General features: G+C 35.5%; 1 protein-coding gene across 3 annotated transcripts in view; it reads right to left on the bottom strand.

The window, feature by feature from the left end:
- Nucleotides 1-26,702, bottom strand: part of LOC148952773 (fibroblast growth factor receptor-like 1) — a 217,272-nt gene that overhangs the window by 133,582 nt on the left and 56,988 nt on the right. For all 3 annotated transcript variants that reach the window (XM_089088081.1, XM_089088080.1, XM_089088082.1), the window contains exon 2: nucleotides 14,345-14,438. In XM_089088081.1, the coding sequence (XP_088944207.1) occupies nucleotides 14,345-14,426 (82 nt within the window). In that variant the 5' untranslated portion in view covers nucleotides 14,427-14,438. The remainder of the gene's footprint in view (nucleotides 1-14,344; nucleotides 14,439-26,702) is intronic.

Genomic DNA, 26,702 nt, shown 5'->3' with positions numbered 1-26,702 from the left:
CCAAATCATAAGTTTCAGACAGCATTCACCTACGAAATACTAAGAAACCTTAGCTCAGAAAAGTCTGAAATAGCCAACTACTCATCCCAAACTCGAAGTTTCAGACAACAAACACCTATGAGTGACTAAGAATCCTAGCTCTGAAAAGTCCAAAAGGCAAAGTACACCTCCCAAATCATAATTTTCTGAAAGGATACACATATGATAGGCTAAGAAATCTAGCTCAAAAAAGTCAAAAATAGCAAATTAACCATCCCAAATCATAGGTTTCAGTCAACACACACCTACGAATGGCTAAGAAATCCAGCTCAGAGAAGTCAAAAAAATAGCAACCCACACACCCCAAATCATAGGTTTCAGACACCACACACCTACGAAAGACTAAGAAATCCGGTTATGAAAAGTCGGAAATAGCAAATTACATATCCCAAATCATAGGTTTCAGACAACACTCACCTATGAACGGCTAAGAAACCTAGCTCAGAAAAGTCAAAAATAGCAAACTAGTCATCCCAAACTATAGGTTTGAGACAACAAACACCTATGAAAGGCTAAGAAATCCAGCTCAGAAAAGTCAAAGGTAGCAATCCACCCATCCCAAATCATAGGTTTCCTGGAACACATGCCTATGAAAGACTAAGAAATCCAACTCAGAAAAGTCAAAAATAACAAACTACATATCCCAAATCATCGGTTTCAGTCAACACACACCAACGAAAGACTAAGAAACCTAGTTCAGAAAAGTCAAAAATAGCAAACTATTCATCCAAAACTATTGGTTTCAGACAACATTCACCTACGAAATACTAGAAAACCTTAGCTCAGAAAAGCCTGAAATAGCAAACTATACATCCCAAATCATAATTTTCTGACAACGCATACCTATGAAAGGCTAAGAAATCCAGCTCAGAAAAGTCGAAAATAGCAAACTAGACATCCCAAATCATAGGTTTCAGACACCACACACCTATGAAAGACTAAGAAATCCAACTCAGAAAAGTCAAAAATAGCAAACTACATATCCCAAATCATAAGTTTCAGACAGCATTCACCTACGAAATACTAAGAAACCTTAGCTCATAAAAGACTGACATATCCATCTACTCACCCCAAACTCGAAGTTTCAGACAACAATCACCTATTAATGACTACGAATCCTAGCTCTTAAATGTCCAAATAGCAAACTACACCTCCCAAATCATAGGTTTCAGACAACACACACCTATGAAAGACTAAGAAATCCAACTCAGAAAAGTCAAAAATAGCAAACTACATATCCCAAATCATAAGTTTCAGTCAACAAACACCTATGAAAGGCTAAGAAACCTAGCTCATAAAAGCCTGAAATAGCAAACTACTCATCCCAAACTATTGGTTTCAGACAACATTCACCTAGGAAATACTAGGAAACCTTAGCTCAGAAAAGCCTGAAGTAGCAAACTACACACCCCAAATCATAGGTTTCAGACAACACACATCAACGAAAGACAGGTGCTCGGGGAGAGCCTTTGAGGGTCTGTGGGTCCCTTGAGGGTCGGTCGTCCATTGGGAGCTCGGGGGGGCCTTTGGGGACCGGAGGAGGGCCGTTGGGGGGCGGGGGAGGGCATTGGGGGGGGGGGGTGGGCCTTTGGGGCGTCGGGTGGGCCTTTGGGTGCCTGGGGGACATTTGAGGACCGGTGGAGGGCCTTTGGGACCCCGTTGGTCCTTTGGGAGCTCGATGTGCCTTTGGGGGCCCGGGGATGGCTTTTGGGGGTCTGGGTGGGCCTTTGGGGTGCCGGTGGCCCGGGGGGTGCGGGGGGGGCCGGTGAGTGTCCGGGGGGACAGTTGGGAGCCTGGGGGACATTTGGGGCCGGGGGATGGCCTTTGGGGGGCGGGGGGGGCCTTTGGGGGACCGGTGGAGGGCCTTTGGGAGTTTGAGGGGCTTTGAGGAACGGGGGCTTCCTTCGGGGTTGGGGTAGGAGGATTGGAACCCTTTGGGGTCGGGTTAGAGGACCTCACAACACTGTTCAAATGAAACTTGTGTATTATAACGACCACACTCAAATTCTCTTCTAAAATCTCTTCAAAAATCTTCTTTTAAAATGTCTCTATCTGTTTCGCCGAAATAGTTCCATAACCTGTCTAAAACGGTTTCGCCCAAATAATCCCTAAACGTAAATTCAGCGTGTTCCTTTGTTATTGGCATCTCTGTGCTAACGCATTTCAAATTAATATGAAACCTTTTCGCGCGCTAAAACAATTCATCGCTAAGAAGTTTCTTGCCTAATTGTTTCCATGGCCTTTGGTTATTAATATCCTTTGGAGTTCGACCAGTAGAACTGTTCCCGAGGCAAAGACATTAATGATTTGGATCTATTCCTGGAGAAATGTTTCTAGGCGAAAATTTTTAAAGTCTGACAGATGATGTCATTGATTGATTGATCTGTCAAGAAAGGGGAAATTAATTTGTTGTTTCTAAGGGGAATTATTGATTCACGATAGGTGAATTGAGGTCGACAGCACAGGTGTTCTGACTCGTGACAGCACCACGTGGTTTATGGTTTTATCAGTGAGAAAGTTCCTGTTTTTCAAATTCTCACTGACAAAAACCATAAAACCATCCATAAATGTGACAAAATTCCTGTTTTTCAAATTCTCACTGACAAAAACCATAAAACATCCAGTTTTTTCAAATTCTCACTGACAAAGTCCATAAAAACATACAAAAATGTGACAAAATTCCTGTTTTTCAAGTGAGAAAATTCCTGTTTTTTCATTCTCACTGAGAAAACCATAAACCACGTGGCAATGTCACGAGTATAAGGGTCCTCTCTACTTATGTATATCATGGACAGCGCCATTGCGCTGCCTATGATCTATGTATTTTCAATGTACACCTGGTGAAAATTTCACAAGAATGATAATTGCTGGTTTCCAAAAACACCATTAAGAATCATAAGAAAAGAGGGAACAGACCCACTAAAAGACATATATTACCTACAATCTGAATTTTACTTTTTAATTTTACTGACTCTATACATTGAATCTAATTTTTTTTCTTTTCACCAACGCACTTGGTACTGAAGGAGTTGTCATAGAAAGTTTGTAGGTGGCTCATTCAATTGGAAACGAAAGTTCTGGCGCCCCTTTTAAAAGTCCAAATCGATTGGAGACCAAGCATCCCTCACGTTCTTCATTCACCCTGACAAATCATATAACAATTTTTAGATAGTCATTTTTGTTCAGTATAGTTGGAATGTCCCATAACTATCCCCCTAGGGATGACAAACAACCCATAGCCCTTGGTGCAAAAACTGTAAGTTATAGCTTTTACCAGTTATGTTCATATAATATTTGTTATTGAGAAAGCAGGGAATATTTGACCCTTGATCAAACAGTTCGTGGTAACGAACTGTTTGTAAGGAGCGACCCGGCTCAATGGTAACCGAAACTGTAAAAAATGGAATTTTAATTTGATTATATACCTTAAAATAATCAGATTTCAATACTGATTTCAAATAGAGTAATTTCATAAAGTTCTGCCTAGTTCTACGAAAGTAACACACCTGAAAAAGGGTGGCCTATTCTCGAAAAAAGGGGGACAGACCCATTAAAGACTACAGACTGTGAATGAAAAGCGCACAATCATATACAGCGTATCAGAGAACCCTCCTGCGGATGTTTCAAGCTCCTATCTATAAAAATGTGGAATCTTGCATTTTTTGCCCGAAGAAAGATCACGGATGCGTGTTTATTTGTTTGTTTGTTTTTTTTTTGTTTTTTTTTTTCCCCAGGGGTGATCGTATTTACCCAGTGGTCCTAGAATATCGTGGGAGGTCTCTTTCGAATGGAAATTAAAAGTTCTAGCGCCTTTTTGGCAACTAGGCCCCCTTTTGAGGGCAACTAGGCCCCCTCCCACGCTCATTTTTTCCCAAAGTCACCCGATCAAAATTTTGAGATAGCCATTTTGTTCAGCATGGTCGAAAATATGATAACTATATCTTTTAGGATGACTTAATCCCCCGAAGTCCCCTGGGGGAGGGCTGAAAGTTATGAACTTTACCCAATATTAACATATAGTATTGGTTATTGGGAAGTATACAGACGTTTTCAGGGGGGATTTTTCTGGTCGGGGGGGGGAGTGGATCAGGGGTTAGGGGGGAGGATCTTACCATGAAGGAAGTTTTCATGGGAGAAGAGACATTCCTATGAAGGGGTGCCGGATTTCCCAGCATTATTTAAATAAAGATCAGAAATTATATATAAAAAAAAACAAGTTTTTTAACTGAAAGAAAGGAGCAACATCAAGACTTAAAACGACAGAAAACATTACGTACAATTCATGTACGGTGAGCCAAATCAAAACCTGCATTAATTCAAAAACGTTCAAATTAAATAAAAAAAAGTTTTTTTAACTGAAAGTAAGGAACGACGTTAAAACTTAAAACGAACAGAAATTATTCCGTATATGACAGGGACTGTCCCCTCCTCAACGCCTCGCTCTTTACGGTAAAATTTGACTTTCTCAGAACTCTATTTTTTTTAAACAATGAATAACTTTAGCGTAAAGAGTGAGGCGTTGAGGAGGGGACAGCCCCTTTCATATACGGAATAATTTCTGTTCTTTTTAAGTTTTAACGTCGTTCCTTACTTTCAGTTAAAAAAACTTGTTTTTTTTTATTTAATGTCTACAAAAGCTAAGGTAAAGATTTCAGTGAATGCTAAGGAGAATGTTGAACTAAATCAATGCAAACTATGTGCATGCAGGCTGTCAAAAGAGCATATCTGAGAAACCGTTTAAGATATTAAATAATATTTTTAGGGAATGAGGTGGGTGGTGATCAAATGACCAAATGACAATATGTGCACGATACTACTACGTCTACTACTACTACTATTACTGCAACTACTACTGCTACGACTACTACTACTACTATTACTACTACTACCAATTTTACTACTACCACTACTACTACTACTACTACTACTACTACTACTACTAATACTAATACTACTACTACAACTAATACTAGGGCCGTCACGTATGGAGGAGGGGGAAGCCCCCCCCCCAATGTTTTTTGTCACTCGGTAACAAAAATAATTCGGTAAAGTTGGGGCGTCAAGCGCCACGATTTTTCCAACCCCGCTAAAATTCTTTGTTCAGTTCAATAAAGACCACGAGAATACTGACATGTCATCTACAGAAATTTTGAACTTGGTCGGTAAACGCAGCAGTTTTACCGACTTCTGTCATGATTTTGCGGATGGTGCCACAATTTTTCATTTGGTTAATGCAGCGGTTTTACCGATTTGTGGAGTGATTTTACATTTTGTATTTGAAACGGACATAGTGCTAATTATTGGCAAAAAAAACAGTCGGTAAAAATGACGAGCTAGTCGGTAAAACCTCTAGATCCCCCCCCCCCCAACATTTTGGCTAGTAACGACACCGACTACTACTGTTACTACTACTACTACTGCTACTACTACTACTACTACTACTGCTACTGCTTCTTCTTCTACTACTGCTACTACTACCACTACTACTACTGCTACTGCTTCTGCTACTACTACTACTACTACTACTACTGCTTCTACTACTACTACTGCTAAAACTACTACTACCACTACTACTACTACTACTAAAATGAGTACTACTATTAGGTCGAAAAATTCAGAAAAAATTCAGCTGGAATTTGAACTAAAATAAAACGCATTATATACACGGTTGTTATAAAAAGGATGTTGATGGGGATTTTGAACTAACCATAAGGCACTATGTGCATGCCACTACTACTACTTCTACTGCTACTACTATTACTACTACTATTACATGTGTTATTACTGATATTTCAATTCCATTCTGTTTATTACGAAAGGATATAACACATAACATTAATCCAAGTGGCAGCCCAAAGAAAGACATAAAAGCATTTGATACTGGGCGACCACATATATAACAAACACTTAACAAACAAAATAAATAAAAAAATAGAAATAAATAATAATAAATAAACAACCAAATTATGACCAATCTCTAATCCTAAAAAAAAATAATAAATAAATTTATGAACCAAGACCCAAAAGAAAATTTTTCATTTTTATTTTAAACAAACCAAGGTGCTCCTCCGCTCGAATGCTCACTAGAAGAGAATTCCAAACTTTAGGAACTATATATCTGACAGAAAAACATGCTCTAGTTCCACTTCTGTATTCAGTGACTAGATATTCAGCAATGCGGGTACTATAACTGTGAAGTGATGTATTTTCTCTGTAAAAACCATGAAATACCTCAGGACTGATACAATTCCAACACTGATACGAGAATATTCCTACTTGGTAATCACGAAGTTGCCCAACATTAAGCACTTTAAGTTTGCTATAACATGCCTCAGTGTCATTGACTTTTTCTAAGTATCCACCAACAAGTCGTATAGCTTTGTTCTAAAAAATTTGTTCTCGTTTAAAATTTGAATAAAAGTTGCTTGACCATAACACACATCCATATGAAATGTATGGGTGGACTAGAGCATTATATAAATGCAATAAATTTTGTGATGGTAAAAAATTCTTAAAGTGTCGAATCGCTCCTACCCCTTGTGCAACAATCGTTGCAACAACATCACTATGTCGTTTACATGAAAGATTGTGATCTAGATAGAAACCAAGGTATGAGGTTTCCTGCACTTGTTTCACTGGCTCCTTCGCAAACAGAATTTTTCCGTGAATGTCCTGGGGCTCACCTACTCTTGAATATAAAATAAAATTAGTTTTCGCAATATTAACAGCTTAAACTAGTAAAAATATGGAAACTTTTAAAACGTGATTAACCTTCAGAATCAAACTATGTAAACACCGACTAGAAAATGTTAATGCAGTGTCATCATCAAACGAGGTGAGACAGGAACCTGGCAGATAGAACCTCATGTTATCAACATATACCAATTCAAACAGTTCGTGGTAACGAACTGTAAGTAAGGAGCGACCCGGCTCAATAGTAACCAAAACTCTAAAAGCCAAAATTTTGATACCAATAGATACATCAATAGAATCAACTTTTTATGCTGACTTCAAATAAATAAGTTTCATTAAGTTTAGTTTTACCAGTCAAAAGTTACGCGCCTGAGAAAATTTGCCTTATTTTCAAAAAAAGGGGGAAACAACCCCTAAAAGTCATAGAACTTTAATGATAATACACCATCAGATTCAGCGTATCACACAACCCTACTATAGAAGTTTCAAGCTCCTATCTGAAAAATGTGGATTTTTGTTTTTTTTGCCAGAAGAAAGATCACGGATGCGTGTTTATTTGTTTGTTTGTTTTTTTGTTTTTTGTTTTTTTTATTATTATTTTCCCAGGGGTGATCGTATCGATCCAGTAGTCCTAGAATATCGCGAGAGGGCTCATCTGAACGGAAATTAAAAGTTCTAGTGCCCTTTTTAAGTGACCCAAAAAATTGGAGGGCAACTTGGCCCCCTCCCACGCTCTTTTTTTCACAAAGTTACACAATCAAAATTTTGAGATAACCATTTTGTTCAGCATAGTCAAAAATATAACAAATATGGTCTTTGAGGATGATTTAATCCCCCAAAGTCCCAGGGGGATTATTATTATTATTATGAACTTTGCCCGTTGTTTGCATATAGTATTGGTTAATGGGAAGTATACACACGTTTCAGGAGGGATTTTTCCTGGTGGGGGGGGGGGGGGTTCGGAGAAGGGAGTTACGGGTTAGGATATTTTCATGGAGAATGTTTCCTTGGGTGAAGGGACATTTCTATGAAGGGGGCACCGGATTTCCCAGCATTATTTAAAAAAAAAACAATTTTTTTTCTACTGAAAGTAAGGAGCAACATTAAAACTTAAAACAAATAGAAATTATTACGTATATTAGGGGGTTTGCCCCCTAGTCAATACCTCGGCTTTTACGCTAAAGTTTTTTTTAGTACATTCAAAAGAGCTATCTATTCTAATTAACCGGCCTTTGTGATTTCAGGGGTTTGTGATTCGAAAAAAAATTCGAACTTTAGCGTAAAGAGCGAGGTATTGACTAGGGGTAAACTTCCTAATATACGTAATAAAACATACAAATACAGAAGTTCGTTACGTAAGTTAATTCGTAAGTTACGTAAGAACAAAATTTCGAGAAAGCCATTTAGCCAAAAAAGTAAAATTAACGTGCAAATTTCATTCTAATTATTCATGTACGGTGAGCCAAAATCAAAGCTGCATTAATTCAAAAACTTTCAGAAATTAAATAAAAAAATAAGTTTTTTAACTGAGAGTAAGGAGCAACATTAAAAATTAAAAAGAACAGAAATTATTCCGTATATGAAAGGGGCTGTCCCCGCCTCAACGCATCGCTCTTTACGCTAAAGTTTGAATCTGTCAACACAACTTTATTTTTTAAAACAGTAAAAAACTTTAGCGTAAACAGCGAGGCGTTGAGGAGGGGACAGCCCCTTTCATATACGGAATAATTTCTGTTCGTTTTAAGTTTTAATGTCGCAAATTACTTTCAGTTAAAAAAAAACTTGTTTTTTTTTATTTAATACAGCAGAGGACTAAGCACAGAACCTTGGAGGACCTCACAAGCTACAGGAAATGGGGAAGAAGCGACATCATCAATGAAAACATTAATAAACCTACCATTCAAATAATTTTCAAACCGTTTTAAGCATGATGCTTTTATGCCTATACATTCCAATCTTCGCAATGAAATACTAAAATTTACTGTATCAAAAGCTTCTTAAAATCACAGAATACTGTTAGAGGAATTTCGCCCCTTTCTAGACAATTAAATAAAAAAATAAGTTTTTTTTTAACTGAAAGTAAGGAACGACGTTAAAACTTAAAACGAACAGAATTTATTCCGCATATGAAAGGGGCTGTTCCCTCCTCAACGCCTCGCTCTTTACGCTAAAGTTTTTTCATGTTTAAAAAAAATTGAGTTGTGAGAAAGTCAAACTTTAGTGTAAAGAGATAGGCGTTGAGGAGGGGACGTCCCCTTTCATATACGGAATAATTTCTGTTCGTTTTACGTCTTAACGTCGTTCCTTGTCGTTAGACAAGGAACGACGTTAAAAAAAAAAAAAAAAAAAAAAAACTTGTTTTTTTTTATATTTAATTTTCGAAGGTTTTTGAATTAATGCAGGTTTTGATTTTGGCTCACCGTACATGAATAATTAAAACAAAATGTGCATATTAATTTTACTTTTATTTGGTTAAATGGCTTTCTCGAAACTTGTTTGATTTTCTTTACGAACGTTTTTATTAGTAATAAATGTACGTAACTTACGAATTAACTTACGTAACGAACTTCTATATTCATATATTTTTAATACGTATATTAAGGGGTTCGCCCCCTAGTCAATACCTTGCTCTTTAAGCTAAATTTCGAATTTTGATCTAATTCTTTAAAAATGACTGCTTAATCACAAAGGCCGTTAATTAGAATAAGTTGCTCTTATGAAAGTACTAGAAAATCTTTGACTTAAAAAGCGAAGTATTGGCTAGGGGGCGAACCGATTCATATACATAAGATTTTCTGTTCGTTTTAAGTTTTGATGATGCCCCTTACTCTCAGTTGAAAAACTTGTTTTTTTTTTATTAATTTTCTGATCGTTTTTTTTAATAGTGATGGGAAATTCTGCACCCCCTTTATAGCAATGTCTCTTCCCCTTTGAAAACTTCCTTCATGGAAAGATCCTCCAACATAACCCCCGACCCCCCTCCACTATCAGAAAAAAATCCCCCCTGAAAACGTCTGTATACTTTCCAAAAACCAATACTATATGTTAACATGGGGTAAAGTTAATAACTTTCAGCCCTCCCCCCAGGGACTTTGGGGGATTATTTCATCCTAAAAGACATAGTTATCTTATTTTCAACCATGCTGAGCAAAATGGCTATCTCAAAATTTTGATCTGGTGACTTTGGGAAAAAATGAGCGTGGGATGGGGCCTGGTTGCCCTCCATTCTTTGGTCACTTAAAAAAAACCCTTGAACTTTTAATTTCCATTGAAATGAGCCCTTCCACGATATTCTAGGACCACTGGGTCGATACGATCACCCCTAGGAAAAAAACAAATAAACACACATCCGTGATCTTTCTTCTGGCAAAAAATGCAAAATTCCACATTTTTGTAGATGGGAGCTTGAAACCTCTACAGTAGGGTTCTCTGATACGCTGAATATGATGGTGTAATTTTCATTAAGGTTCTCGTATAATTTTTAGGGGGTCTCTCCCATTTTTTTTCGAAAATCAGCCTAATTTTCTCAGGCGCATAACTTTTGATGGGTAGGACTAAACTTGATGAAACTTATATATTTGAAATCAGCATTAAAATTGAATTCTTTTAATGTATCTATTGGTATCAAAATCCCGTTTTCTAGGGTTTCGGTTACCATTGAGCCGGGTCGCTTCTTACTTACAGTTCGTTACCACGAACTGTTTGATTATTTACGAAATCAGCTATGTGAATAGCAGCATGACTAGTAGAGTGATTTCTGCAAAAACCAAACTGCGTCTCACTTAGTAGGCCATGCTTCGTAAGATGACCATAAAGGCGTTGGTGGACCACTTTCTCAAGTATCTTGGAGAACAATGACAATATTGAGATTGGTCTCCAGTTGCTCATATCTGACTTCAAACCTCCTTTGAACAGAGGTATTACTTTAGCTTCTTTCAAGGCATCTGGGAAGGTGCCTATTGTCAGGTATATGTTAATAATGTGAAGCAAGGAAGGGAGTAGATATATTATTATAGCTTTAAATGTCCTTAGATTTACACCGTCAATCCCAGCAGAATTTTGTTTAATATTCTTAACAATTCTTATAACCTCATCACTTGTAAATTTTTCAAACCGAAACTCCAATCCTTCCCCTCGATCATCCACAAATTCATCTGAAAGAATTTTTTTTTAATCATTTCTAGCACCCTGAAAAAATGAACTGAAGATCTTTTGAATAAAAATGATTTTTGAATAAAAATGACCGAAATGATTTGCGACAACAACTTTGTCACTTACAGACGTGCCATGAATGTTAATACGTGGAGAATGGCTGCAATTTTTTCTTCTCATGAATTCATTAATAACCTGCCACGTTGCCTTAGTATCACCCTTGTGCTCGCTGAACTTTTCACTAAAATACCTCTTTGTAGCATGGCGTTGCATAAAGTTTACTCTATTTCTTGCCTTTCTGAACTCCTCGGAATCAGTCAGAGCATGAGTATTTAGAGGTTGTTCGTATAGCAGATTTTTTTTTTTTTTATTTCTCTCACTTATGATTTGGTCAGTCATTCATGATTTTCGGGGTTCATATTTCTTCTGTCTTACAACTCGTAAGGGACACGTTTTATCATAAATCGGCTGTTAAATAGACATGAATTTATTGTAAGCAAGGGAAGAATCGTCAGTTATTTCCAACACAGTGTCCCGGCTGAGATAGCTCAGTTCCTCGGCAAATTTAGTCAGGTTTTCTTTCTTAAGTGCACGCACAATTATTCTCTTTGACCTAGTATAAACTTTTTTAAGGCAAGTCAACTGAGTCACAACTGGGAGATGGTCTGAACCGGGATGCACAACCACATCTGCGCAACTATGATTCAAATAAGCAGAACCAACAAAAATATTATCAATCAGAGTAGCCGAGTGACTTGATATACGGGTTGGAACACAAGCTAAGGGGTAAAGATCATTTGCTATCATATAATTAAAGATGTCCAAATTAACAGCTGTAAGATTTAAGAGGTTATAGTTAAAATCGCCCATACACATGAAATCCAAACCTGTAGAAGAAATACATCGAAGCAGCCCATCAAGACCATCGATAAACTCCTCCAGGCGAGCACTGGGCGGCTTTTACACCATACTAATCGAAATTCTTTTTTAGACCTCAATTTCAAAAGAAAAACTTTCAATCTTACCTTGAATCCGAACCCCCAAATCATCTCTGATTACATACTTTAAACTTTTCTTTATTAAAAATCAAAATCCAACACGGTTCATAGATATTCGGTTCCTTACTTCAAAATAACAGCCTGGAAAAAAGCCGAGAGAGATTGGCCAGAATTTAGAAATGTTTCACATTTTTCACCAGCACTGGAGCCACCGTGCTCGGTGTTTGCGTATTTGACGTGGCGTTTAAGAGGTTTAACCGATTCACCGCTAACACTTGCGTAGATGACACACTGCTGACTCCCATTCGTTGTATAACGTTGAGTACTGTTGAGCCTAGACTAGTCTAAGGATTTTGCTTTACACAAAAAAACACCAACGAATCAAGAAGCTTCTCCTGTTCAAAATCATCAAATTTTGCTCAACACTCTCAATTGTACGATCCAGAGACTCGATCTGGCTTCTCAAATTGTCTAAAAAATTTTGTACTTTTTTGAACTTCCAACTATGCTCAAGGGTAATGGGCTGCTGTGATCAGATCTTTAGCTTCAGAAAGGTCCTAGAACATCGCTTCAAACACCAGCAGGGGACAATCCAAATCTTTATCGATTTCATCACGGCTTTTGACTCGGTCCATCGGGACGCCATATGGGTCGCAATGAGGGAGGACGGAGTCCCTGAGAAGATCATCAGACTATTGAAGGCATACTACGATAGAACCAAGACCCAAGTTAGAGCTGATAGTAAGCTTCCGGATCTAGTCCTGATTGAGAAGAGTATACGTCAAGGATGTGTTCTGTCACCGACCTTATTAAACTTCATCATTGATTGGATTCTCGTGGTCCTCGACAAGTAATAAGGTGTGGAAGTAAGCCCGTCCTTCTCAGTCAAGGATCTTGATTACGCTGATGATGTGGATATACTTGCTTAGTCTGTTACAGATGCCCAGGCCATGATTAATGAAGGAACAAGTAGAGCACTTTTGACTGGCCTCCAAATAAGTCTACCAAAGACGAAAACCCTGAGGGCAGATGGGATGGATAGCACCCCTGAGATCCTAAATGGTAGTCAAATCGAGGACGATCAGTCGTTTAAATACCTTGACTCAATGATAAATGCAACTGGGGAATCATCAGAGGAGATCCGGAATCGCAAATCTTCACTATAGAACGTCTTTCTGCAGTTAAAGAACTCACTTTGGAAACGTAGCGGAATCTTTCCATCCACAAAGCTCCGAGCCTACGAAGCCATGGTACTCTCTGTTTTTCTCTATGGGTGTGAAACTTGGTCACTGAAAGCAGTGGAAGTGTCAAACATGGACGCATTCCATCACAAATGCCTGCGATATATACTAGGCATTCGCCTCTCAGACAGAGATTCGAACAAAAAGGTTAGGAGAAGAGGTTGGGATCACCCACTTGTCTCTGATGTTGTAAAACTGAGGCATCTGAGGTGGTTTGGCCACGCCATGTGGAGATCAGAAGAGCATATTACTAAAAAATGCCTCAAATGCCTTCCACTACCAATATGGAAGATGAAAACAGGAGGACAGAAGAAAACATGGCTTGCGGCAGTTAAGGCTGACCTAGAGCCTATTGGGTGCTTCTGAAAATTTGGGTGACGCTGGGATCGTCACTGGCTTGAAATTATGGATCCTGCCACCCTCGAGCGAAATCTCTGGAAAGAAACTTGTCGTCGTCTGCTGGGCGCCACGATGAGCCTGGATGTGGTTTGAACGTGCAACAAGTACAAGTACAGTGAGTATCGAAGGTGTTGTCGTAAAAACTACGAAAAGGGTTCATTCCATTGGAAATTGAAAGGGCTAGTGCTCTTTTTAATAGTCGAAAGCGATTGGAGGGCAGATAACCCCCTCCCATGCCCACCATTTTCCCAAACACATCCAATCAAAATTTTTAGATAGTCATTTGTTCAACGATTTTGAAAAGGTCCGGAAATTATGTATTTGAGGATAATAACCCCCCTACATCCCCCAAGGCAAGGTTGTAGTTATGCCCTTGAGGCATATAAGGTATATATAGAAAGGGTGATCATATAAATCTCGGAGGGGGCTCATTGGATTAGTAATCAAAAGTCCTAGTGCCCTTTTTGAGATTCAGAGCGATCGGAGGGTGGATAACCCCCCCCCCCTCACACCTCGTGCATCTGATAAAAATTTTGAGAGGGCCATTTGTTGTCGTAGAAAATTCGAAAAGAGCTCATTCCATTGGGAATTCAAAGGGCTTGTGCCCTTTGTCTAAGATAAGCAGCAGTGACTACTCTTCGTATTAGGTTCGAAATGCGATAATTGTGACTTTCGGCGTCTAGGAATGAACTGAGTATTTTTGTTCTATGTTTTTATTTGTTAACCCACAGAGCTTGAAAGTTAAAAATTAAAAAGATGATGAGAAATCTATGAATAGTTCAATCACCTGGTCTACGCCCATTTAAAAGGAATTAAAAATACCTGATTTTTCCGGAGTTTTGTGTGGTGCTACCAGACTTAGTAATGAAATGAACCATAAATGCGAACTGACATTCAAATTCATCTAGTAGATGCCCTGGAAAATAAAACGCACTATAGTATTATACAGTATTTAATACAATTTGAAAATATAACCTAATCTTTCTAGCTCATGTCTTCAACCACATTTTAGATCTCGCCTTCCTCAAGTCTCCCTTCCTTGAGCCAAATTCTCACATCACTGAATTCATCGAATTTTGTTAATTTCGAAAGTAGTACTAGGCAGTTGGAGCTAAAACATAAAGTCTCAATCAGTGCGATTTTATTGCTAAGGATTTATCCAAATTAGGTTCAAACTACTTAAAATAAAATTGAAAAAATTAAGCAAATACTTCTAAAACGTGAAAATCAACAAAACCCTGTCTTAGTATATCATTAAATAAAAAAATCGTTTTTTTAACTGAGAGGAAGGAGCGACGTTAAAACTTAAAACGAACAGAAATTACTCCGTATATGAAATGGGCTGTCCCCTCTTCAACGCCTCGCTCTTTACGCTAAAGTTTTTTATTGTTTAAAAAATAAAGTTATGGGAAAGTCAGACATTAGTGTAAAGAGCGAGGCGTTGAGGAGGGGACAGCCCCTTTCATATACGGAATAATTTCTGTTCGTTTTAAGTTTTAACGTCGCTCTTTACTTTCAGTTAAAAAAAAAACTTGTTTTTTTTTATTTAATTTTTAAATGTTTTTGAGTTAATGCAGATTTTTATTTTGGCTCACTGTACATGAATAATCAATACCAAATTTGCATATTAATTTTACTTTTATTTGGTTAAATGGCTTTCTCGAACTTTGTTTAGTTTTATTTACGAACGATTTTACTAGTAATAAATATACGTAACTTACGAATTAACTTACGTAACGAACTTCTATATTCATACATTTTTGATACGTATATTAGGAAGTACGACCCCTAGTCAATACCTCGCTTTTTACGCTAAAGTTCGAATTTTGTTCCAGTTCTTTAAAAATAACCCCTTAATCACACAAACCGTTAATTAGAATGAATAGCTCTTATGAAAGTACTAAAAAATCTTTCGCAGAGTGAGGTGGTGACTAGGGGGTGAACCCAATCATATACGTAATATTTTCTGTTCGTTTTAAGTTTTGATGTTGCTCCTTACTTTCAGTTGAAAAAACTTGTTTTTTTTATTTAATTTCTGATCATTTTTTTTTTTAATAATGCTGGGAAATCCAGCGCCCCCTTCATAGCAATGTCCCTTCCCACATGAAAACTTCCTCCATGTAATGATCCTCCCACAAAACCCCCCACCCCCCCCCCCCCCACTACCAGAAAAAATCCCCCTGAAAACGTCTGTATACTTCCCAATAACCAATACTATATGTTAACATTGGGTAAAGTTCCTAACTTTCAGCCCTCCCCCCGGGGACTTTAGGGGATTAAGTCATCCTAAAAGACATAGATATAATATTTTTGACCCTGTTGAACAAAATGGCTATCTCAAAATTTTAATCAGGTAACTTAGGGGAAAAAATGAGCGTGGGACGGGGCCCTAATGCCATCCATTTTTTTGGTCACTTAAAAAGGGCACTACAAATTTTAATTTCGTTTCCAATGAGCCCTCCCACGATATTCTAGGACAACTGGGTTGATACGATCATCCCTGGGAAAAAAAAACACATAAACACGCATCCGTGATCTTTCTTCTGGCAAAAAATACAAAATTGCACATTTTGCAGATAGGAGCTTGAAACCTCTACAGTAAGGTTCTCTGATACGCTGTTCTGATCTTGTGACTTTCACTAAGGTTCTATATTTTTTAGGAGGTCTGTCCCCCTTTTTTCAAAAATCAGCCAAGTTTTCTTAGGCGCGTAACATTTGATAGGTAGGACTAAACTTGATGAAACTGATGTATTTCAAATCAACATTAAAATCTGATTCCTTTAATGTGTCTATTGGTATCAAAATCCCGTTTCTTAGAGTTTTGGTTACTATTGAGCCGGGTCGCACCTTACTTACAGTTCGTTACCACGAACTGTTTGAAAGTTCGAATTTTGTTCCAATTTTTTTAAAATGACTCCGTAATCACAAAGGCCATTAATTAGAATAAATAGCTCTTATGAAAGTACTAAAAAATCTTTGGCTTAAAGAGCGGGGTATTGACTAGGGGGCGAACCCAATCATATGCGTAATAATTTCTGTTCGTTTTAAGTTTTGATGTTGCTCCTTACTTTCAGCTAAAAAACTTGTTGTTTTTTATTGAATTTTTGATCGTTTTTTTTTAAATAACGCTGGAAACTCTGGCGCCCCCTTCATAGCAATGTCCCTTTCCCAATGAAAACTTCCTCCATGGAAAGATCCTTCCACATAGCCCCCCGGTCCCCCACTACCAGAAAAATCCCCCTTGAAAACGTCTGTATACTTCCCAATAACTAATACTATATGTTAACATTGGGTGAAGTTCATAACTTTCAGTCCTCCCCCAGGGGACTTTGGGGGATTAACTCATCCTAAAAGGCATAGTTATTATATTTTCGACCATGCTGAACAAAATGGCTATCTCAAGATTTTGATCGGGTGACTTTGAGAAAAAATGAGCGTGGGAGGGGGCCTAGTTGCCCTCTATTTTTTTTTTTTTTGCTTAAAAAGGGCACTAGAACTTTTAGTTTCCGTTCGAATGAGCCCTCTCTCGATATTCTAGGACCACTGGGTCGATACGACCACCCCTGAAAAAAAAATAAACACGCATCCGTGATCTTTCTTCTGGCAGAAAATACAAAATTCCACATTTTGCCAGATAGGAGCTTGAAATCTCTAAAGCAGGGTTGCCCCTTTCTCAATACCTCCCTATGTATGCTAAGTTTTGACTCTTTGTCCCAATTCTTTATTAAGGACTTCTGAAACACAAGGGCCATTCCATTAGAACAATATGAAGCTTTTTTGAAAAATGTTAAAAAATTTAGCGTGAAGATCGAGGGATTGAGGAGGAGGTAGCACCCCTCATATACACAATAACTTCTGTTCGTCTTAAGTTTCGATGCTGCTCCTTACTTTCAGTTGAAAAGCTTTTTTTTAATTTAATTTAAAGCAACAAACATGTTAGTAGAGTAAGAGGTACCATTTTGCTTGCCTGTATAGCAATTCCTATGTTATTTGCGTACGGCACGTTCCATGGTAGCTTTCCAAGGCATAGTCTACAGCCAGCGGTTATTTGGCGGTGTATAATGTCCTCAAAGAGGTTTTTTTTCTGTTTTTGTCGTCAATTACACAATGAATTTAGGTCATGAGTTCACATACACATTCTTAAAACTAGACGTGATTAAACACGTTATAAAACTATGTGCTATTTGCTTATGACCTGTTGGTACCATTCCAAACGAGTGGGGATTCCCCGCCTGTTCCTAAATATTGCCACAAAGATAACAGTATGAACGGGGGATTCCCCGCACAAATTTGTTTCAACTCCAAGTTTTTTTTCAACCAGAGGGGTTTTTTGAAAGCATAGTGTGTACATGTGTGTAGGCTTTGTTATTAAGTACTTGGACACTACAATCAGAATTGTTTGATCGACATTTAAAAAGGGGTAATGAGATTTGCGAATTGGAATAAAAAAATTTTAACTAGAAATGGCTGAAAAGTATTTTGGGGGAGATGGGGTGATTGTGTACTGCATAATACACATGTGATGTTTGGACAGTGTTCTCAGTTTAAAATAGTTTAACGTTCCCTTCGTTCCCCCATATCTGAGGGCAGGGGAGGGGGGGGGGGTCAATTTTGGAGGGAAAATAAAAAATACTCAGAATCGAAAATAAAGCGTGATCTGCCTCAAGGGGAAGGCTCAGAGGCCCTTCGTTCACCCATTTCTGAGGGCAGGGGAGGGGGGGGTCAATTTTGGAGGGAAAACAAAAAATACTCAGAATCTAAAATAAATGGGATCTGCCTGACGGGGACGGCTCAGAGGCCCTTCCTTCACCCATTTCTGAGGGGAGGGGAGGGGGGGGGGTCAATTTTGGAGGGAAAACCAAAAATACTCAGAATCGAAAATAAATGGGATCTGCCTCAAGGGGAAGGCTCAGAGGCCCTTCATTCTCCCATTTCTGAGGGCAGGGGAGGGAGAGGGGTCAATTTTGGAGGGAAAACCAAAAAATACTCAGAATCGAAAATAAATGGGATCTGCCTCAAGGGCGAGGCTCAGAGGGCCCTCCTTCTACCATTTCTGAGGGTTCGTTCCCCCATTTCTGAGGGCAAGGGGGGGGGGGTTCAATTTTGGAGGGAAAACTAAACATACTCAGAATCGAAAATAAATGGGATCTGCCTCAAGGGGAAGGCTCAGAGGCCCATCGTTCCCCCAGTTCTGCGGGCAGGGGCGGGGGAGTCAATTTTGTAGGGAAAAACTAAAATGATCAGAATCGAAAATAAAAGGGATCCGCACCAAGGGGCCAGGCTCAGAGGCCCTTTATTCCCCCCTGTGTGAGGGCAGGGGAGGGGGGGGGGGTAAATTTTTTAGGGTAAAAAAAAAATACTCAGACTCGACAATAACAGAGATAAGCCGCAAGGGCACGGTTCAGGGGCCCCTTCTTATCCTTCAAAAAAAGTTTTAACAAGAAATGTCTGAAAAGTATTTTTTTGGGGGATGGAGCGATGACAGATTGGATGTCTCAGACTGCTGATAGTACTGTACCGTGGTACGAATTGCTTGTAAAAAACCCAAATGAATTAGTTGAAAATAACGTTTTAAAAAGAAATGTCTGAATAGTTTTTTTTTTGGGGGGTGGGGGCGATGACAGAGTGGATGTCTTAGACTAGTTATAGTGCTGTACTCTGGCATGAATTGTTTTCGAAAACCCGGATGAATTAGTTTAAAATAAACTTTTAACAAGAAATGTCTGAAAAGTATTTTTTTGGGGGGGGGGGGGTGAGGGCGATGACAGAGTGGATGTCTTAGACTAGTTATAGTACTGTACTGTTGTACGAATTGCTTGTGAAAAACCCGGATGAATTACTTGAAAATAAAGTTTTAACAAGAAATGTCTGAAAAGTATTTTTTTGGGAGATGGGACGATGACAGAGTGGATGTCTTAGACTAGTGATAGTACTCTACTGTGGTACGAATTGCTTTCGAAAACCCGGATGAATTAGTTGAAATAAAGTTTTAACAAGAAATGGCTGAAAAGTATTTTTTTTGGGGGGTGGGGGCGATGACAGAGTGGATGTCTTAGACTAGTTATAGTGCTGTACTCTGGCATGAATTTCTTTCGAAAACCTGGGTGAATGAGTTGAAATAAATTTTTAACAAGAAATGCTTTCGAAAACCCGGATGAATTATTTGAAATAAAGTTTTAAAAAGAAAGGTCTGAAAAGTTTTTTTTTGTGGGGGGGGGGGCGATGACAGAGGGAGTGCTGTACTCTGGCATGAATTGCTTTCGAAAACCCGGATCAATTAGTTGAAATAAATTTTTAACAATAAAGGTCTGAAAATTATTTTTTTCGGGGGTTAGGGGCGATGACAGAGGGGATGTCTTAGACTAGTTATAGTTCTGTACTCTGGCATAAATTGCTTTATAAAAGCCGGATGAATTAGATGAAATAAAGTTTTAACAAGAAATGTCTGAAAATTATATTTTTTTGGGGGGTGGGAGCGATAACAGAGGGGATGTCTTAGACTAGTTATAGTGCTGTACTCTGGTATGAATTGCTTTCGAAAACCCGGATGAATTAGTTGAAAATAAAGTTTTAACAAGAAATGTCTGAAAAGTATTTTTTTGGGGGGATGAGGGCGATGACAGTGGATGTCTTAGACTAGTTATAGTGCTGTACTGTGGTATGAATTGCTTGTGAAAACCCCGGATGAATTAGTTGAAAATAAAGTTTTAACAAGAAATGTCTGAAAAGTATTTTTGGGGGGGATGGGGCGATGACAGAGTGGATGTCTTAGACTAGTGATAGTGCTGTACTGTATTACGAATTGCTTTCGAAAACCCGGCTTAATTAGTTGAAAATAAAGTTTTAACAAGAAATGTCTGAAAAGTTTTTTGTTTTTTTTTGTTAAACATAATTGGATGAAATAAAATCGGAAGTTTTAAAATCACAAATCAAGGTCAGTAAATAATTCCTTTGTTTTTTTTTGTTTTTTTTGTTAAACACGATTGGCTGAAATAAAAGCGGAACTTTTAAAATCACAACAACTAAAGGTCAGTAAATAATTCCTTTGTTGTTTTTTTTTTTTGTTAAACACGAGCTATTGTATAAAATAATTTCAAAGTACCAAGTCACATGATAGTTACGCTTTTGTAGAAAATAGTTTCAAAGTACCAAGTCATATTATAGTTACGCTATTATAGAAAATAATTTCAAAGTACAAAGTCACATTATACTTACGCTATTGTAGAAAATAATTTCAAACTAACAAGTCACATGATAGTAAAGCTATTATAGAAAATAATTTAAAAGCAACAATTCAAATGATAGTTACGCTATTGTAGAAAATAATTTCAAAGTACCAAGTCACATTATAGTTAAGCTATTTTAGAAAATAATTTCAAACTACCAAGTCACATGATAGTTACGCTTTTGTAGAAAATAATTTCAAAGTACCAAGTCACATGATAGTTACGCTTTTGTAGAAAATAATTTCAAAGTACCAAGTTACATGATAGTTACGCTATTGTAGAAAATAATTTCAAAGTACCAAGTCACATGATAGTTACGCTATTGTAGAAAATAATTTCAAAGTACCAAGTCACATTATAGTTACGCTATTGTAGAAAATAATTTCAAACTACCAAGTCACATGATAGTTACGCTTTTGTTGAAAATAATTTCAAAGTACCAAGTCACATGATAGTTACGCTTTTGTAGAAAATAATTTCAAAAGTACCAAGTCACATTATAGTTAAGCTATTGTAGAAAATAATTTCAAAGTACCAAGTCACATTATAGTTACGCAATTGTAGAAGATAATCTCAAAGTACCAAGTCACATGATAGTTACGCTATTATGGAAAATAATTTCAAAGTACCAAGTCACATTATAGTTACGCTATTTTAGAAAATAAATTCAAACTACCAAGTCACATGATAGTTACGCTTTTGTAGAAAATAATTTCAAAGTACCAAGTCACATTATAGTTACGCTATTGTAGAAAATAATTTCAAAGTACCAAGTCACATGATAGTTACGTTTTTGTAAAAAATAATTTCAAAGTACCAAGTCAAATGATAGTTAAGCTACTGTAGAAAATTATTTCAAAGTACCAAGTCACATGATAGTTACGCTATTGTAGTAAATAATTTCAAAGTACCAAGTCACATGATAGTCACGGTATTGTAGAAAATAATTTCAAAGCACCATGTCACATTATAGTTACGCTATTGTAGAAAATAATTTCAAAGTACCAAGTCACATGATAGTTACGCTATTATAGAAAATAATTTCAAAGTACCAAATCACATGATAGTTACGCTATTATAGAAAATAATTTCAAAGTATCAAGTCACATTATAGTTACGCTATTGTAGAAAATAATTTCAAAGTACCAAGTCACATGATAGTTACGCAATTTTAGAAAATAATGTCAAACTATCAACTCACATTATAGTTACGCTATTGTAGAAAATCATTTCAAAGTACCAAGTCACATTATAGTTACGCTATTGTAGAAAATAATTTCAAAGTACCAAGTCACATGATAGTTAAGCTTTCGTAGAAAATAATTTCAAAGTACCAAATCACATGATAGTTACACTATTTTAGAAAATAATTTCAAATTACCAAGTCATATGATAGTTACGCTATTTTAGAAAATAATTTCAAAGTACCAAGTCACATGATAGTTACGCTATTGTAGAAAATAATTTCAAAGTACCAAGTCACATGATAGTTAGGCTTTTGTAGAAAATAATTTCAAAGTACCAACTCACATGATAGTTACGCTATTGTAAAATTTAATTTCAAAGTACCAAGTAACATTATAGTTTCGCTTTTGTATAGAATAATTTCAAAGTACCATGTCACATGATGGTTACACTTTTGTAGAAAATAATTTCAAAGTACCATGTCACATGATAGTTACGCTTTTGTAGAAAATAATTTCAAAGTACCAAGTCAAATGATAGTTACGCTTTTGTAGAAAATAATTTCAAAGTACCATGTCACATGATAGTTACGATTTTGTAGAAAATAATTTCAAAGTACCAAGTCACATGATAGTTACGCTGTTATAAATAATAATTTCAAAGTACCAAGTCACATGATATTTACGCTATTATAGAAAATAATTTCAAAGTACCAAGTCACAGTATAGTTAAGTTATTGTAGAAAATAATTTCAAAGTACCAAGTCACATGAAAGTTAATCTTTTGTAGAAAATAATTTCAAAGTTCCAACTCACATTATAGTTAGGCTATTATAAAAAATAATTTCAAAGTACCAAGTCAAATTATAGTTACGCTATTGTATAAAACAATTTCAAAGTACCATGACACACATTATTTACGATATTGTAGAAAATACATTCAAATAACAAAGTAAATGAATAGTTACTCGTTTAAATAAAATAATTTAATAGTAAAAAGTAAAATGTTATATACGCTATTATAGAATAAAAATTAAAACTACCAATTCACATGATAGTTACGATTTTGTAGAAAATAATTTCAAATTACCAAATCACATGATAGTTACGCTCTTATAGAAAATATATTCAAAGTACCATCTCAAATGATAGTTACGCTTTTGTATAAAAAAATTTGAAAGTACCATGTAACATGATAGATACGCTATTGTAGAAAATAATTTCAAAGTACCAAGTCACATGATAGTTAGGCTTTTGTAGAAAATAATTTCGAAGTACCAAGTCACATGATAATTACGCTATTTTAGAAAATAATTCCAAAGTACCAAGTTTCATTATAGTTACACTATTGTAGAAAATAATTTGAAAGTACCAAGTCACATGATAGTTACGCTTTTGTAGAAAATAATTTCAAAGTACCATGTCACATGATAGTTACGCTTTTGTAGAAAATAATTTCAAAGTACCAAGTCACATGATAGTTACGCTTTTGTAGAAAATAATTTCAAAGTACCATGTCACATGATAGTTACGCTTTTCTAGAAAATAATTTCAAAGTACCAAGTTACATGATAGTTACGCTATTATAGAAAATAATTTCAAAGTACAGCGTAAACTGAGATATAAGCAAATATAGAAAAAGATTTCAAAGCACAATGTAACATAATAGTTATGTTATTGAAGAAATTGATTTAGTATTGCATTGTGACGATATAGTTAAACTATAGTGCAGAATCATTTCAAAGTACAAAGTCACAGGATAGTTACTATATTTTACAAAATAATTTCAAAGTACCATGTCACATGATATTTACGCTATTGTAGAAAATAATTTCAAAGTACCAAGTCACATGATAGTTACGCTTTTGTAGAAAATAATTTCAAAGTAAAAAGTCACATGATAGTTACGCTATTATAGAAAATAATTTCAAAGTACCAAGTCACATGATAGTTATGCTATTTTAGAAAATAATTTCAAACTGCCAAGTCACAGGATAGTGAAGCTTTTTTAGAAAATAATTTAAAACTACCATGTCACATGTTCGTTTTAATACTACAGAAAATGAATTTTATGTACAAATTCACATGATAGTTATAATTTTATGGAACACTTTTTCGTAAGACAATATTTAATGATATCTGATCTATAATGAAAAATAATTTCAAAGTAAACAGTCACAGGGTAGTTACTCTTTTGTTGAAAATAATTTCAAAGTAAAATTTCATATGATAGTTATGCTTTTGTAGAAAATAATATCAAAATACCAAGTCACATGATAGTTACGTTAATATAGAAAATAATTTAAAAGTACCAAGTCACATGATAGTTACGCTATTGTAGAAAATAATTTCAAAGTACCAAGTCACATGATAGTTACGCTTTTGTAGAAAATAATTTCAAAGTACCAAGTCACATGATAGTTACGCTATTATAGAAAATAATTTCAAAGTACCAAATCAAATGATAGTTACTCTGTTTTAGAAAATAATATAAAAATACCAAGTCAAATGATAGTTACGCTATTTTAGAAAATAATTGTAAAGTACCATGTGACATAATAGTTACGCGATTTTAGAAAATATTTTAAAATTACCAAGTAACATGATAGTTTCGCTATTATAGAAAATAATTTCAAAGTACCAAGTCACATGATAGTTACTCTATTATAGAAAATAATTTCAAAGTACCATGTCACATTATAGTTACGCTATTGTAGAAAATAATATCAAAGTACCAAGTCACATTATAGTTAAGCTATTGTAGAAAATAATTTCAAAGTACCAAATCACATTATAGTTACGCTATTTTAGAAAATAATATCAAAGTACCAAGTCACATGATAGTTATGCTATTGTAGAAAATAATTTCAAAGTACAAAGTCACATGATAGTTACGATATTATAGAAAATCATTTCAAAGTAACAATTCAAAGGATAGTTACGATATTGTAGAAAATAATTTCAAATTAACAATACACATGCTAGTTAAGCTATTGTATAAAATAATTTCAAACTAACAAGAAACATGATAGTTACGCTATTTTATAAAATGATTTAAAAGTAACAAGTCAAATGATAGTTACGCTCTTGTAAAAAATAATTTCAAATTATCAAGTCAAATTATAGTTACGCTTTTATAGACAATAATTTCAAATTACCGAGTCACATCATATTTGAACTATTCTATAAAATAATTTCAAAGTAACAAGTCACATGATATTTAAGCTATTGTAGAAAATAATTTCAAAGTACCAAGTCACATGATAGTTACGCTATTGTAGAAAATAATTTCAAAGTACCAAGTCACATTATACTTACTCTTTTGTATAAAATAATTTCAAAATACCAAGTCAAATGATAGTTACACTATTGTAGAAAATAATTTCAAAGTTCCAATTCGCATTATAGTTAGGCTATTGTAGAAAATAATTTCAAAGTACCAAGAAATTTAATTCAGGAAATTTTTTTTTCATAATTTCCTGAATTAAATTTCTTGGTACTTTGAAATAATTTTCTACAAGAGCGTAACTATCATGTGACTTTTTACTTCGAAATTGTTTTATACAGAAGCTTAAACATGATGTGAGATTGTAAATGGAAATAATTGTCTGTAATAGCGTCACTCTCCTACGGCGTGGTACTTTTAAATTCTTTTATACAAAAGTGTAGGTATCATGAGACTTGTTCCTTTTAGCTTAGTTTATACACTAACGTAAATATAAGGTGACTTTGTACTTTGAAATTATTTTCTACAATAGCGTAACTATCATGTGACTTGGTACTTTGAAATTATTTTTTACAATAGCGTAAATATCATATGACTTGGTATTTTGAAATTATTTTCTACAATAGCGTAACTATTATGTGACTTGGTACTTTGAAATTTTTTTCTATAATAGCGTAACTATCATGTGACTTGGTACTTTGAAATTATTTTCTACAATAGAGTAACTATTATGTGACTTGGTACTTTGAAATTATTTTCTACAATAGCGTAACTATCATGTGACTTGGTACTTTGAACTTATTTTCTATAATAACGTAACTATCATGTGACCTGGTACTTTGAAATTATTTTCTACAATAGCGTAACTATAATGTGACTTGGTACTTTGAAATTATTTTCTATAATAGCGTAACTATCATGTGACTTTGTACTATGAAATTATTTTCTAAAATAGCGTAACTATAATGTGACTTGGTACTTTGAAATTATTTTCTACAATAGCGTTACTATAATGTGACTTGGTACTTTGAAATTATTTTCTATAATAGCGTAACCATCATGTGACTTGGTACTTGGAAATTATTTTCTATAATAGCGATACTATCATGTTACTTGGTACTTTTAAATTATTTTATACAATATCGTAACTATTATGTCACATGGTACTTTGAAATTATTTTCTATAATAGAGGAACTATCATTTGACTTGGTACTTTTAAATTATTTTCTATAATATCTTAAGTATCATTTTACTTGTTACTTTGTAATTATTTTCTATTATAGCTTAACTATCATGTTACTTGGTAGTTTGAAATTATTTTCTAAAAAAGCGTAACTATCATGTGACTTGGTACTTTGAAATTATTTTCTACAAAAGCGTAACTATCATGTGACTTGGTACTTTGAAATTATTGTCTACAATAGCGTAACTATCATGTGACTTGGTACTTTGAAATTATTTTCTATAATAACGTAATTATCATGTGACTTGGTACTTTGAAATTATTTTCTACAAAGGCATGACTATCATGTGACTTGGTACT

This window comes from Artemia sp. Qi Xiang Cuo, chromosome 4 (assembly GCF_049724085.1).
Source record: "Artemia sp. Qi Xiang Cuo chromosome 4, ASM4972408v1, whole genome shotgun sequence".
Lineage (NCBI taxonomy): Eukaryota > Metazoa > Arthropoda > Branchiopoda > Anostraca > Artemiidae > Artemia > Artemia sp. Qi Xiang Cuo.
Note: the sequence above shows the minus strand (reverse complement) of the source record. Positions and strands in the feature narration are given on the sequence as shown.